Source organism: Girardinichthys multiradiatus, chromosome 1 (genome assembly GCF_021462225.1).
Source record: "Girardinichthys multiradiatus isolate DD_20200921_A chromosome 1, DD_fGirMul_XY1, whole genome shotgun sequence".
NCBI classification, from domain to species: Eukaryota; Metazoa; Chordata; class Actinopteri; order Cyprinodontiformes; family Goodeidae; genus Girardinichthys; species Girardinichthys multiradiatus.
Genome location: NC_061794.1, coordinates 42,221,976 through 42,236,560, shown reverse-complemented (window position 1 = coordinate 42,236,560; position 14,585 = coordinate 42,221,976). Strand labels below are relative to the sequence as shown.

General features: G+C 40.6%; 1 protein-coding gene across 7 annotated transcripts in view; it reads right to left on the bottom strand.

The window, feature by feature from the left end:
• Positions 1-14,585, bottom strand: part of plekhg5b (pleckstrin homology domain containing, family G (with RhoGef domain) member 5b) — a 98,989-nt gene that overhangs the window by 21,632 nt on the left and 62,772 nt on the right. For 5 of the 7 annotated variants that reach the window (XM_047372504.1, XM_047372480.1, XM_047372474.1 and 2 more), the window contains 6 exons: positions 9,447-9,588; positions 7,507-7,606; positions 7,249-7,309; positions 6,974-7,083; positions 6,745-6,881; positions 5,702-5,868 (listed from right to left, as the gene is read on the bottom strand). In XM_047372504.1, the coding sequence (XP_047228460.1) occupies positions 5,702-5,868; positions 6,745-6,881; positions 6,974-7,083; positions 7,249-7,309; positions 7,507-7,606; positions 9,447-9,588 (717 nt within the window). The remainder of the gene's footprint in view (positions 1-5,701; positions 5,869-6,744; positions 6,882-6,973; positions 7,084-7,248; positions 7,310-7,506; positions 7,607-9,446; positions 9,589-14,585) is intronic. The other 2 variants (XM_047372498.1, XM_047372490.1) reach the window with 1 other exon arrangement.

The window sequence follows — 14,585 nt, the reverse complement described above, 5'->3', positions numbered from 1 at the left end:
ACATCTTCTGATGTACTTCCAGCATGATAATGCAGCATTTAACAAGCTTAGACTGTACTCTAATGATCACCACAGTCATCGACTTTCAAACCAACAGAGCATTTTGGGAAATTGTATCACGGATGTCCATCCGAACATTGCAGCAACATTGTGATGTGATCGTGTCTATATGGACCAGAATCTTTGAGCAATGTTTCCGAGAGCTTGCTGAATCTATGCCAAAACGAATTAGGGCAGTTCTGAAGACAAGAGAGGGTCCAACCAGGTACTAGCAAGGTGGACCTGATAAAGTGTCCAGTGAGTGTAGAATAATGATATTCTAATTTATCACGTTCCGCCTTTTCATGGTAGGAAAAAATATAATACGAGAAGACGTAGATGATTAACATAGGCAGCATTCTGTACATAAATATGACTGTAATGACTGTTAAGTTTATAGTTTCTAATCATTAAAATCAAACTATCATCATAATAAAATAAAATGTATGGCTATTATAATATCAACATGCACACTGTTATTGTGGGACTGAACTACAGGCTACAATAAATGCCAGGCTATTATATTTCAAAATAATTCAGATTTATGTTCTCCTTATCAGTAATATATATTTACCAAATAAGACTCCCCCTTCTACAAATGTCCAAAAATAAAACTGGGAAAGGCAATTCTAAAATAATTAGATGGCATGTATCACTAAACAAAAACAACCAGTTTTGGACTTCATAGCATTTAAACTTTAGCATCATTTGTCTCAAGTTAAGAAAAAGTTAAGCTCTTGGATGCACAGATGAACAAATGCACAAACATATTTTCCTTCCAACTATTATTTTTTTAAGGATTTAATTAAAGAGAAAAAACAGTAAATTGATTTTCTAGTTTTGAGCATTATTGTCAATTTAGTTACAGTATAATATGTTCAGTTCATTGGATTATTCATTTTATCCATTAGATTCTGCTTTAACCAGCCACTTGATTAGTCAGTTCATAACATTTTGGTTTATAACATTAAACATTACATGTGCTTTTTTTCCTTAATGTAAACTTGTAATTATGCTTTTTACCCCACTAACAACTAAGACAAGAACCTCAACAATTTTTGTAGAGCCACATACAGGTCCTTCTCAAAATATTAGCATATTGTGATAAAGTTAATTATTTTCCATAATGTCATGATGAAAATTTAACATTCATATATTTTAGATTCATTGCACACTAACTGAAATATTTCAGGTCTTTTATTGTCTTAATACGGATGATTTTGGCATACAGCTCATGAAAACCCAAAATTCCTATCTCACAAAATTAGCATATTTCATCCGACCAATAAAAGAAAAGTGTTTTTAATACAAAAAACGTCAACCTTCAAATAATCATGTACAGTTATGCACTCAATACTTGGTCGGGAATCCTTTTGCAGAAATGACTGCTTCAATGCGGCGTGGCATGGAGGCAATCAGCCTGTGGCACTGCTGAGGCCTTATGGAGGCCCAGGATGCTTCAATAGCGGCCTTTAGCTCATCCAGAGTGTTGGGTCTTGAGTCTCTCAACGTCCTCTTCACAATATCCCACAGATTCTCTATGGGGTTCAGGTCAGGAGAGTTGGCAGGCCAATTGAGCACAGTGATACCATGGTCAGTAAACCATTTACCAGTGGTTTTGGCACTGTGAGCAGGTGCCAGGTTGTGCTGAAAAATGAAATCTTCATCTCCATAAAGCTTTTCAGCAGATGGAAGCATGAAGTGCTCCAAAATCTCCTGATAGCTAGCTGCATTGACCCTGCCCTTGATAAAACACAGTGGACCAACACCAGCAGCTGACACGGCACCCCAGACCATCACTGACTGTGGGTACTTGACACTGGACTTCTGGCATTTTGGCATTTCCTTCTCCCCAGTCTTCCTCCAGACTCTGGCACCTTGATTTCTGAATGACATGCAGAATTTGCTTTCATCCGAAAAAAGTACTTTGGACCACTGAGCAACAGTCCAGTGCTGCTTCTCTGTAGCCCAGGTCAGGCGCTTCTGCCGCTGTTTCTGATTCAAAAGTGGCTTGACCTGGGGAATGCGGCACCTGTAGCCCATTTCCTGCACACGCCTGTGCACGGTGGCTCTGGATGTTTCTACTCCAGACTCAGTCCACTGCTTCCGCAGGTCCCCCAAGGTCTGGAATCGGCCCTTCTCCACAATCTTCCTCAGGGTCCGGTCACCTCTTCTCGTTGTGCAGCGTTTTCTGCCACACTTTTTCCTTCCCACAGACTTCCCACTGAGGTGCCTTGATACAGCACTCTGGGAACAGCCTATGCGTTCAGAAATGTCTTTCTGTCTTACCCTCTTGCTTGAGGGTGTCAATAGTGGCCTTCTGGACAGCAGTCAGGTCGGCAGTCTTACCCATGATTGGGGTTTTGAGTGATGAACCAGGCTGGGAGTTTTAAAGGCCTCAGGAATCTTTTGCAGGTGTTTAGAGTTAACTCGTTGATTCAGATGATTAGGTTCATAGCTCGTTTAGAGACCCTTTTAATGATATGCTAATTTTGTGAGATAGGAATTTTGGGTTTTCATGAGCTGTATGCCAAAATCATCCGTATTAAGACAATAAAAGACCTGAAATATTTCAGTTAGTGTGCAATGAATCTAAAATATATGAATGTTAAATTTTCATCATGACATTATGGAAAACAATGAACTTTATCACAATATGCTAATATTTTGAGAAGGACCTGTACAGAGGTTGGACAATGAAACTGAACCACCTGTCATTTTAGTGTGGGAAGTTTCATGGCTAAATTGGACCAGCCTGGTAGCCAGTCTTCGTTGATTGCACATTGCACCAGTAAGAGCAGAGTGTGAAGGTTCAATTAGCAGGGTAAGAGCACAGTTTTGCTCAAAATATTGAAATGCACACAACATTATGGGTGACATACCAGAGTTCAAAAGTGGACAAATTGTTGGTGCACGTCTTGCTGGTGCATCTGTGACCAAGACAGCAAGTCTTTGTGATGTATCAAGAGCCACGGTATCCAGGGTAATGTCAGCATACCACCAAAAAGGACGAACCACATCCAACAGGATTAACTGTGGACGCAAGAGGAAGCTGTCTGAAAGGGATGTTCGGGTGCTAACCCGGATTGCATCCAAAAAACATAAAACCACGGCTGCCCAAATCATGGCAGAATTAAATGTGCACCTCAACTCTCCTGTTTCCACCAGAACTGTCCGTCGGGAGCTCCACAGGGTCAATATACACGGCCGGGCTGCTATAGCCAAACCTTTGGTCACTCATGCCAATGCCACACGTCGGTTTCAATGGTGCAAGGAGCGCATATCTTGGGCTGTGGACAATGTGAAACATGTATTGTTCTCTGATGAGTCCACCTTTACTGTTTTCCCCACATCTGGGAGAGTTATGGTGTGGAGAAGCCTCTAAGAAGCGTACCACCCAGACTGTTGCATGCCCAGAGTGAAGCATGGGGGTGGATCAGTGATGGTTTGGGCTGCCATATCATGGCATTCCCTTGGCCCAATACTTGTGCTAGATGGGCGCGACACTGCCAAGGACTACCGAACCATTCTTGAGGACCATGTGCATCCAATGGTTCAAACATTGTATCCTGAAGGCGGTGCCGTGTATCAGGATGGCAATGCACCAATACACACAGCAAGACTGGTGAAAGATTGGTTTGATGAACATGAAAGGGAAGTTGATTTATCTGCCATGGCCTGCACAGTCACCAGATCTAAATATTATTGAGCCACTTTGGGGTGTTTTGGAGGAGCGAGTCAGGAAACGTTTTCCTCCACCAGTATCACGTAGTGACCTGGCCACTATCCTGCAAGAAGAATGGCTAAAAATCCCTCTGACCACTGTGCAGGACTTGTATATGTCATTCCCAAGACGAAATGACGCTGTATTGGCCACAAAAGGAGGCCCTACACCATACTAATAAATTATTGTGGTCTAAAACCAGGTGTTTCAGTTTAATTGTCCAACCTCTGTAGATATGTTAACAGAGTTTTCTGCTAAATCACAGCCAGCCTGCCTCAGATGATCAGAAGAAGACCATTATTGCCACCCTGAGGAATAAACTGGAATTACCTTTGACTTCAACTCCACATTCACTGTCAGTAACATTGACAAGACCTTACATGCACATTTGGTAGGAACACAGAAATTCTTAAGCCAAAATAACTCCTTGATGACAAATTAACAGATGAGACACATGATGACTAAAACCAAACTTCCCTTGGTAACCTCCAGTGTTTACATCTCAGCTCAATGACTAAAACTTGACCATTTAACGCCACAGATGGCAGGAAAGTGCTCTTATTGAGCCTCCACCTGTTCGCCTGGAGCAACAGACATTTGTTCTACAGCTTGCAAACGTACACCCAAAATCCAGCTCACCTGTGGATAGGTAGCTCTTGACTTTTGAAAAAGGTGATTAACAACCTTGTATTGGGCTCTTAAAATGTCAGATCACAAGCTTGATTAACCTGAACTTGAGCCAAACATGAGAGAAGCGTGAAGTTAACTGCAGTAAGTTCAGTAGGAAAAATATTTTCTGTAATAGATCAAATAAGAAAGAACTGATGGGGTTTGGGTTGAGATTTCTCCAAGCAGATAAAAAACATTGTGAAAAAGGGAGACTGGATGAACATATGGAGCATGTCAGTCATTTTTCCCCACATGGAGTAGTGTGAGGTAGTACTTAATAGCAAAGGTCTTACCATTTTAGTTCAGTGTTTGGGGTTTTTCTTATATTATTTCTAATTTATGTTTCTTTTTAGCAAACTAAATATTGCTCAAGTGCCAATGGAAGATTTGACTCTAGTTGCAGAAAAAAAAAAATCACAGAAAGGGTCAGATATTTTTAAGTTAATTTTATCATTTAAATTTTAAAGCAATTTTATGATGAACAAAAATCTTGAACACAGCTTCTGAAGTCTGATGCAAACAGCATTTTTTCCCCTTTACAGGGCAATTTAAAGAAACATCTTTGAAACTCACGTTTATTTTTGTGGTCTTGATGCTAAAGTCTGGTGTTACTTTTAAAAGATATAAAAAAGGTAATCAGGTTTAAGCATTACAACCCAGGTCCTAGTGTCCTCACATGCCACAGCTTGAACGTGTTGGCAGCCGGCCTCCATTTCCAATCATTACGTTCTGCAGCCAAGTAGATCAAGAGGCCTCAGTTATAGCCTCTTAGTATCTCTCATCAGTTACAAAACAGCAGCTTCCTGTCGCTGCAGGTAGCTTGAAAGCACCAACAAGTGTTTCAGAGTAAACTAATCATAACAGCCTGCAATGATGGAAAGAAAGCCCAGCATGCTCATCCATGAAGGTGCCTTTAAAGACCACGCACAGAGGTCCAAATAGAAATCCACACATTATTCCCACAATATAGCTGCAAGCATAGTGCAAATGGAAATCCATGAAGTTATGAGGAGATCAAAATGAGATACTAAACAGGGCTGAGGTTTCATGGAACGGAAGGAAGAAAAGTGAAGCTATGGAAAAAAAAAAATCAGGAAAAAGGTGTGGCAGAACCAACCAGAGTCTCTGGGAGTGTCTGTGTTTAGGGGCAGACTGTGTTTTTTGAGAGCTGGTGAAGTTCAGAATAAGCAGCCTGAGAGAGAAGCTTCAGATGTGACAGCAGCTGTGTCACATGAAATAAAACACACCGTGCAGGGAACTGGCACTCACCAAGAGATCTATGCTTTCACGGCGCCCCAGAGATTCATGCGCCACCTTCTCTTTGGTCGGGGTGAGGATGTAGGGGCTCTGGCCATCAGGGGGCTTCATGATGGGCAGGCTGTGCGATCGAAAGTCTTTCACACCCTGGGCCACCTTCAGCTCATCACCTGGACGTGCTAAAAAAGGTGTTTGTGCAAATTAAAAATATATAATTTAAGTAAGAAGTGAAGTAAAATGACAATATTTGAAAAGAAATATGTGCTACAAGCATGTCTGCTGAGATGTACCAACATCCATAGTCTTCTATAACAAAAGAAATCTTACATTTTATGATGCAATTCATTTGAATTTAAAATAACTTTTTCTATTTTATTTATCTAACATAACAACACTTTAAGTAATTATATTATGTCATTTTATATTGGATTTGTCTAAGACTCAACTTGTGAATGACCGTGACCACTAAGAATGAAAAAGTAGCAGTGATGTAAGTTTTCTTCTTCTTTCTTTCTTCTTCTAAGTTGGACTTTATTAAGTCAAACTTAAATATTATTTAAAGCACAGTTTGTGATCTGTGATAAATTCATTTTATTTGTAAAAGCAAAAGAGGATCAGAACCAGACCTTGTATAAGACCCACAGACACAGTTTAAAACCCTGACCAATGAGGGTCAAAATGCTGAAGAAAACTGTGAAATTGACCCTTTTTTTTTACATTTTTGAATGAGAAACATTTATCTGTTGCTTCTCAGACATTAACTCCAAAAATCAAAACCATCAATGAGTTGGAACAAAACTTAAGCTGTTATGTGGCAAATCAGATATGAACGAATATAAACCAATGTAAAAAGTCCTTTAGAGATCATTTTTTATTAATGGCAATTATACACTAAATTGTCTTCTTCACTACTTATCCAGACTTGGAAGATGAATAAATGTTAGTACAAATTTAATTTGTAATTTGACTTAATATGGCCTGTGAATGGACAGAGGTCCAGTGGTTTAGACAGAAGACTGTTTATTAATGAATGGTGTGGTTGATGTCGTTTTTACCTTTAACTTTGAGGTAGTGTCCTCCAAAGCGATAGGCCTCGAAGTGGAGGGACAGTGGTGTATTAGACTGATCGAGGAACAGGTCGACCCGTGACAGCTCGATGCCATTCCTCTCAAACACTGGACCTAAAACCTCTCTGACAACACACAGGAAAATAAAGAGCTTTTAAACATTTTTCAAACGTTTTTAATAAGATACTTTTTGTTTCTACAATGTGACTCCTCTAACCTCAGTGTTTTCTTTTTCATAGCAGGTACAATTTCTGTGTTGATGTCTACATTGAGGTCAAACTTGAGGCTGAAGCACTCCTTGCTGGGGTCCTGCAGAGAGCAGATGGACTGTTAGGCCCCAGAGGTGAGGTTAGTAGATCCACAGGGGGGGGTCCTTCTTTTAGCACTACCTCACTAGCTCAGGTGAAGGACAGCCGTGTAGAACCAGAATGGTTATTTCATAACCGGCTGAAAAAAAATTGCTGTCTCATTATAACAAGGAGGGTTACTTACATCAGTGTGTCGTCTCCTTGGTTTCTTCTTTCCCAACTTCATCCCCACTGTTTTACGCTCTCTGCAAAACAGTGGCAAAGACAAATCATTGCAGAAACTACATGCCATCTATTTAAAACAAAGAAACTGCCTGCTTAATGTTTGTACAGTCACTTAAAACACAAGACTCATGGCTGTAAATGATCCTACAGGGAGAAAAGCATGAGAGGCAGGAGGAGTGTATAAATACTAGCAAGACACTAGAGGAGGGTTACCGACCCGCGGTCATTGCTCCCCTCATCCTCTTCCTCCAGATCAGAGGGGGGGCTGGTGCGTGGGGGACAGGAGCGTGTGGACACGTTCCGAGCCAGGATGGAAGCTGGAGGTTAAGAAAACACAGCAGTCACTCCCTCATTTTACCTCAAATGCTGCCCTCCAAAGAGCTGACACAAATTACTAAAACAAACACAAAAACAAAGTTAACCTCTAAAAATAGTACTGTGTGCTCTTAGAGGTAACCTACTTTTACTTAAAATATGTATATAGATTTTAAATATTTACAATCATGGGAAGGAGAAAGTACATCCGTCTTCAAATCTATGATTTTATATATAAGCCAAACATAATAAATCTAACATCTTGAGTTCAAAATACACGAGATTCAACAATGTCATTATTTATTCGAGCTCTCATAGGATTTATGTTACAGCAGGGTGTGGCTTATCATATGCATTTCAATTAACTGATCATTAGCAAGTGTGATCATCTCTATAAAAGCAGGAGTTCTGGCGGTTTGCTGCTCTGGGGCATACAGGTGTGTGTTAATAAAATGTCAGGAAGAAAAGACAACAGCAATGTCCTTAGAGAAGCAATTGCTGCAACTAATCTGTCTGGAAAGGGTCATAAGGTCATTTCCAGACCTACAGTGTAAAGATTGTTTGCAAGTAAAAAATATATTATTGTTAATAATCTTCCCAGGAGTGAACATCCCTGCAAACTCATGCTAAGGTCAGGCCATGCAAAGCTCAGAGAAACAGCAAAACCCAAGAACTCCATCTCCGACTGGGAATGTGTGGCTTTCATACGTTATTCTGTGCTCTAAAAGAATATAGCAGTATTCAAACATCAGGTTTGCAAATGTAGAATACCATTTTTGGAGAAAACGTAATTCAGCATATCATCATAAACATTTCTTACCACTACAACCATAAATCAAAAAAGAATCAAATATGAGAAACAAGGTGCTGTAACGTGTTAGTAAAAGTCCACACCTCAACCAGGTGGAAATGCTGTGGATACCCATAAAAACTGTACAGAAACAAACTCCAATAAACTAAAGCAATGCGGTAAAGAAGACGCTTTGCCACATTGTTTCATTGATTTAGTCCGAAAGTCTTCACACTTTTAAGTTTTCTTCTGTAAAAAAGTGGATCTACATTTAGAGATTTTTTGAATACATAAGTGCATAATACAAAATCCTTTGAATGGGTCTAACTTCTGAAAAGCTATCAAAAAAGCAGGCTGCCACTGGAGTCATATAAAGATGGTAAATTTAAAAAGTTGGCAAGAAAATTGTTTTTATCTGGAGAAAAACTGTAAAACTAAATTTTTAAATCACTATTTCAATTCCCAGAACCAGCAATATTTTTGTTACAACAGAAATAAGATGAAAGCAGAAATGTCCTAAATATGTCAACACCTGGGGATGAAAAACACCCTGAATGGCTAGTTCGCACAAGCCCCAGATCCTCGGATTACAGCCCACTCCTCTTTGCTCGGAGGTTTAGACAGAGAACTGAGGTCGTCTTTGTTGAAGGTTTAGTCAGGGTATGAAAGTCATCAACCAATCACAGTTTTGTATGAGTGAACTAAAAGCAACATGTGTCTGCACAGACTGTTTGTTTCTGTGTTGTGTCACTAACCCATGAAGTCAGATACGCTTTCTGTGTTTCCTCCTGAAAGTTTACTGCAGTCACTGCTTCTTATGCTTCCTGACATTGACTCTATAGTATCACCACTAATTTAAGCAAATCCACAGTTATGATCAGACTGTTTAGGCAAAAAGGGGAAATGACTGACATGACCTGCCTTATATGGACAACAATACAGACCTGCCATGCATGATATTTCCACAGCGAAGGTCTTGTCATGAGGTATTGGGGGATGACTTCATCATCTGGTTGGGGTGGGGGAGAGTACCAAATAAAGAAGTCATTTACCTTGAGATTGCAGGTCAAATCGAGGGTGTCGGTCAAAGTGCATGTTGTCGGCGCTCTCTGGATGGCATCGTGAGTCACATGACTCACATAGATGAAGCGGGTTTTTGCTGTTCAGGTCCTGGCAGTCCGGGTGGTGGCAAACCTGAACACAGAGAAATGACAGATCAGCGAACTGCCATGCACAAAATCCTCACGCTGAAGCAGAGACGCATTTAAAAGAAAGGCTGGGCCAAAGTTAAAATGACATCACGGTCACACACTTTTAGAATAAACAGCTCCCAGGTCCACTATTGTTTCTGCTAAAATTAAACGACCACAGAGGCCGCCACAGGCGGCCCTGAGGTTTGGCGACTCCTACCATCTGTGCCCCTGAGGCTCAACAACAAACTAGCTTAAAGTCACCCCATGCACTGGTCTGGGATCAGCTTACCCTAACCTAATCCAAAAATGTATATCTACACTCAAAGCACAAGTTTGGCTATAGGTCAGCAACTGGGAGATGCTGTGGGCACAGGCCCCAATTAGGAAGCTCTGGAGCTGCAGCAGAGCGCAGCAGAAGGCTGCAGGATGAAGGATCTGTCTGTCTCTGGTCGAGACATATCCAACCACACCCCTTAGTGGTGTCCACCACCTCGATACCAGTAGACTCTTCAGTGTGTCCCAGCAAGGCAGCACCCACACCCAGCTCAGGAAGCAAGGGATGTATGGGGAGATACAATGGAGGTCCTGCTAATGTACTTCCTGACATTGTTTCCCTGTACTTGGGAGGAGCAGTGTGTGTCTGTGCCTGTGTGCAAACAAGTGTGTATGTGAACAGCAGAGACTAAAACAAAACAGCCAGTCAAGCAAAAAGAGACTTGCACAAGGTAGTAACCAATCCTACAAGCATTAACCACTTGTCTCAGGGGAGATATGCTGTCAAAGCAAGACAGTGCGAATTAAGCTTTGGACTGTTTTTGATGTGTCTCAAGGTGAATTTGTGGGGGTATGGAGGAAGTAGGGAATGAGGTTACGTTTGGGTGACTGTGGGAAGAATAAAATGACCATCCAGAAGCTTTTTAGAAAGTACAAAGCTTAAGTAAATTGGTGCCTCAAGTCTGTCAAAGCCATCTGACGGTCCTGCAGAGATTAAAGTTGCATGGACCAGTGTCCTTTCCTGCAGCACAGACTCCTGACTTCCTATATTACACCCAGGGTATCAGTACCCAGGTTGAAACACAGTCAGAGTGAGCTTTAAAGCAGGAATGGACAGAAAGAGAACAGTCAGTGAAGGAGCTCAGTCTTGGCCAAAACTAACAAGAGGCCAACAATGACCCCAGGTTGGAAAGAGGATTCATGTTTATCCTCACTTCATTTACATAGTTTTGTCTATCATCTCGACCCATTCGGAAAACACTGTACATTCAGTAGTAATTACGCCTCATTGCTCTTTTACTTAACTACTGCAGCTCAACAAATTGCAGGTGAAATGGACTTCAACTGACTCACTGATGTCAAACCATCTCTCCCAGGGATCAAAAACTAGACAGCAGTCTCTTATGACATATCCTGATAGTGTTTCACAAAATCTCTCTTCTTTTAGTGAGCCTGCCATCAGACAAGGGTGGTAGGTTGTCAACAAAACTTGACCAAGAGAAATGTGAGCAAATCAGACAGCAAATTAACAGAGCGTACACAGATAGGTGAGTTGTACATGGCAGCGATTCACATTCCTGCCAAGACAAAAGCAGCTAGGGAAAAATTTAGCCAAATTCAGCGACCTCAAAGCAGGAAAAAGATTTACTAAAAATACTCAAAGATTCCCCTGTCAGACCTGGGTTTAGTTTCTCAAATACTGAACATTCCTATCATCTTAAAATCATACATATGCAGATCAGTGGTTTAAACCCCTGGAAGGAGTTATGTTATTTTGGGAACTCCAAAAAAAGGGAATAAAGCGTTTCCAAGAATTAAAAGTCCAGCATGGCCCATTAAACCAGGATTGTTATAGAGATCAGAGACACCAACGCTTAGTGATTGGACAGAAATGATATTTAAAACCATTTATTTGATTAGAAACATTTTATGTTTCTGGAACAGTTTGAAGAGCAGAGTGGCTTTTATCCAAGCAGTGAGACAGAGACACAGATCTTTAACCGTGCAGAATTGCTAAGGGGGTCGGGGGAATTTTTTTTTCTGATCGTCATGTGTTTTGTGAATCAGAAGGAGGCTCATGTCCATGAAAGTAAGTAAAACTACATTATTTATATAGAACCTTTCAAGAAGAAAAAAAAACTATAAACATCAGTAAATCGAAATAGTTCATAAAAAGCTCAGTCTTGTAAAAGGTTGAGCTATTAATCGATTTTTTAAAAACTCAACAGCGTCCACCGACCCCAACCTAAAGGGGAGAGCCTTCCAGAGTATTAGGGCTACTGCTGGTAAGGTCCTGTCATTTTTCATTTTTGGCCTCGTACGTGGTACAACCAGCAGGCCTTGGTCACATGACCTCGGGGACCTGCAAGGGACATACAGATGTAAAAGCTCTGAGTTGTTTGCCTGTGCTTTACCATTGAAAGCCCTATAAGTGGGAACCACGATCTTGAAGTGTACCCTGGAGTGGATGGGAAGCCAATGGAGCTGGTTGAGTAGCAGTATGACATTAGAAAACCTTTGTGATTTGGTAGGAAGTCTGGCAGCAAACCTATGTACAACCTTCAGACGGTCCTGTAATACTTTGTTAATGAGTTACAGTAAGCCTGTAGAGGTGTTTGGTGGGTGGGGTGCTGTAGGAGTATGGGGTAGAAGCTTACTTTTAAGGACTATTAAGTCCTTGTATTACCAAAGCAAGTTGGTCTTGTTGCCAGTGTAGGTTTTCTCTACCAGAGATGCCCCTTGTCCACAATCCTGATTGTGGTGTTTATAGACATGATCTCAAGCAAAACCTTTTTTCCTTGTCTCTGGTTTGTTGAACCTAAGAGTCTCATCTTTGCCTTTTGCAGATTATGTGTTCTGTTGGTGTCTTTAAACCATGACCTTCAGAGTGGACAAGAGTGGTCCGCAGTTTTGTGTTGAAGTTGCAGGGATGACAGCCAGCTCATTTAAGCCTGAGGCTTGGTTCTCTGCCAAGAAAAGGTCAACCAGAACCTCTGGGTAGGGGGTCAGTCTCTGTCTCAAGTGGAAGAGTTCAAGTATCTCTAATTTACATGTGATGTTGGGATGGAGCGGGAGATGGATAGACAGATTGGGGCCTCCTCTGCAGTTATGTGAGAGCTGCTTCATTTAATCGCTGTGAAGAAAAAGCTGAGCTAAGAAAGCAAGCCTCTTGATTTACTCCTGTCTATGTTCAGACCCTCACCTAAGGAGATGACAAAATAAAGTCCAAAGGAACAAGATTCTGGAAACAAGCAGCTGAGATGATCATCATCTGTAGGGTGGCTGGGCTCAGTATGTATATATATCATTCAATTCACAGAATTTTACTGAAGAAGGTTTGTGAATAATATCTCCTCCTGGTCTTCTTGGACAAATGATTCTAAACTCGGTTTACTGTAGACCTCAGATTCACACCTACTATAAAAGGTGTTACAAATGGATGGAGGACATTGTGGGGGAAATTCTCCAATTCACTTTTTATCTCATTTTATTTAGACACATGTTTCTACTTTCTGTCTTCTTTTATCTTCTCTTGGTATTTAGGTGCTTTTTTTTCCCTTTTTCTACATAATCATTCCAACTAAATTGGTAAAGACAGAATCCCAAACTGGAAATGTTACCTTTCTGCTGGCATCTGAATTTAACTATTTCACCATCTTTATTTGAAAAAAAACCTTTAAAAAGTAGAACAATTAGAATAATAAACTACCTAACCACGTGTTTCAGGATCTGAGTCGCCTTTTATCATGAGCACCAAGCAGGAGGGTTGTGACAGAAAGGCTGACGGTGAGAGACAGTGCAGGACAGCTGACAATGAGGGGCTGAATGTGCATGAAATAAGCACACGTCATGTGATTGTGTCGCCTGTGCATCCCCTTCCATTTCAGCTCTTGGATCTCCCTGGATTTATTGGGAGAACGTTACTCGTTTAAATGATTTATGACCATGGATGGATCATGTTGGTTTAAAAAAAACCAAAAAAAAAACAGCCAGGGGTGTTTGTGCAGGTTGCCACATCCTCACAAGCTTTCAAATCTGTGGCCAATACTTGAGATCTAAGGAAGGTCTACCTATAAATCTGAACTTTCTGTGAAATAAGGTCTAGTGATCACAAGGGAGATTTGCGAAGAATGTGCTCCATCATGCTATGACCGATTTTTTTATTTTGCTGAAAAGTCCACCACTTCTGTGTGTCTGTGGTCTGACTGAACTTCCTCCTCTGAGCTCACTCAGGCTTCTCCGGAACAGTACGTCCCGCCAGAGTTCACCTAGCTCTTATGTAATTGCACACATAACAGAATGAGTGTGCATCATGACAGAAGAAGGTATCAGATCTGCTGTCGTTGATTTGTTAAGGAATGCATCTTCTCAAAGATAAGAAAAAATAACTGACTCCTCATTTTTTGATTTTTTTCCTGCCATAAATATGAGGTGCACAGTGATATTTTATGGTTGATTTAAAGGACCCATTTCCCTAAAAGTTGGGGTTTACTGAAATAAAACAAACACCTGAATTCGTCACCAAGCAGAGAGGATGCCTCATGGACACGTTAGACAACATTACCAACTTCTAATAGAGTTGGAAAGGAGGTCACATTGTGCTGTTGCATGAAGTTGGGCGGTTTATGTTTTTAAAGGGTCCAGCAAGCCAAGACAGGCCACCCTTATAATGAAGAACAGTCTTATTGTGCACCAAGCATTATGGAACCCCATGACAACTGCACACTGTGGCAGCTCTTGTATCTTTTAAATAACTTCCACATATTAGTACAATATATAATTAAATAATAACAAAGAATGATTGAATTTTTCAATATTAAAATTTGGGCCTATCTTAATATATACACACACACACACACTCTACCAGTCAAATGTTTTAGAAAACCTTTCTCATCACTATTTACAATGTACATAGATTCTCACTGAAGGTATCAAAACTGAATGACCACATATTGTATTATGTAGTGAATGAAATATTGTAAAATAACTTTTAAATATGTTTTA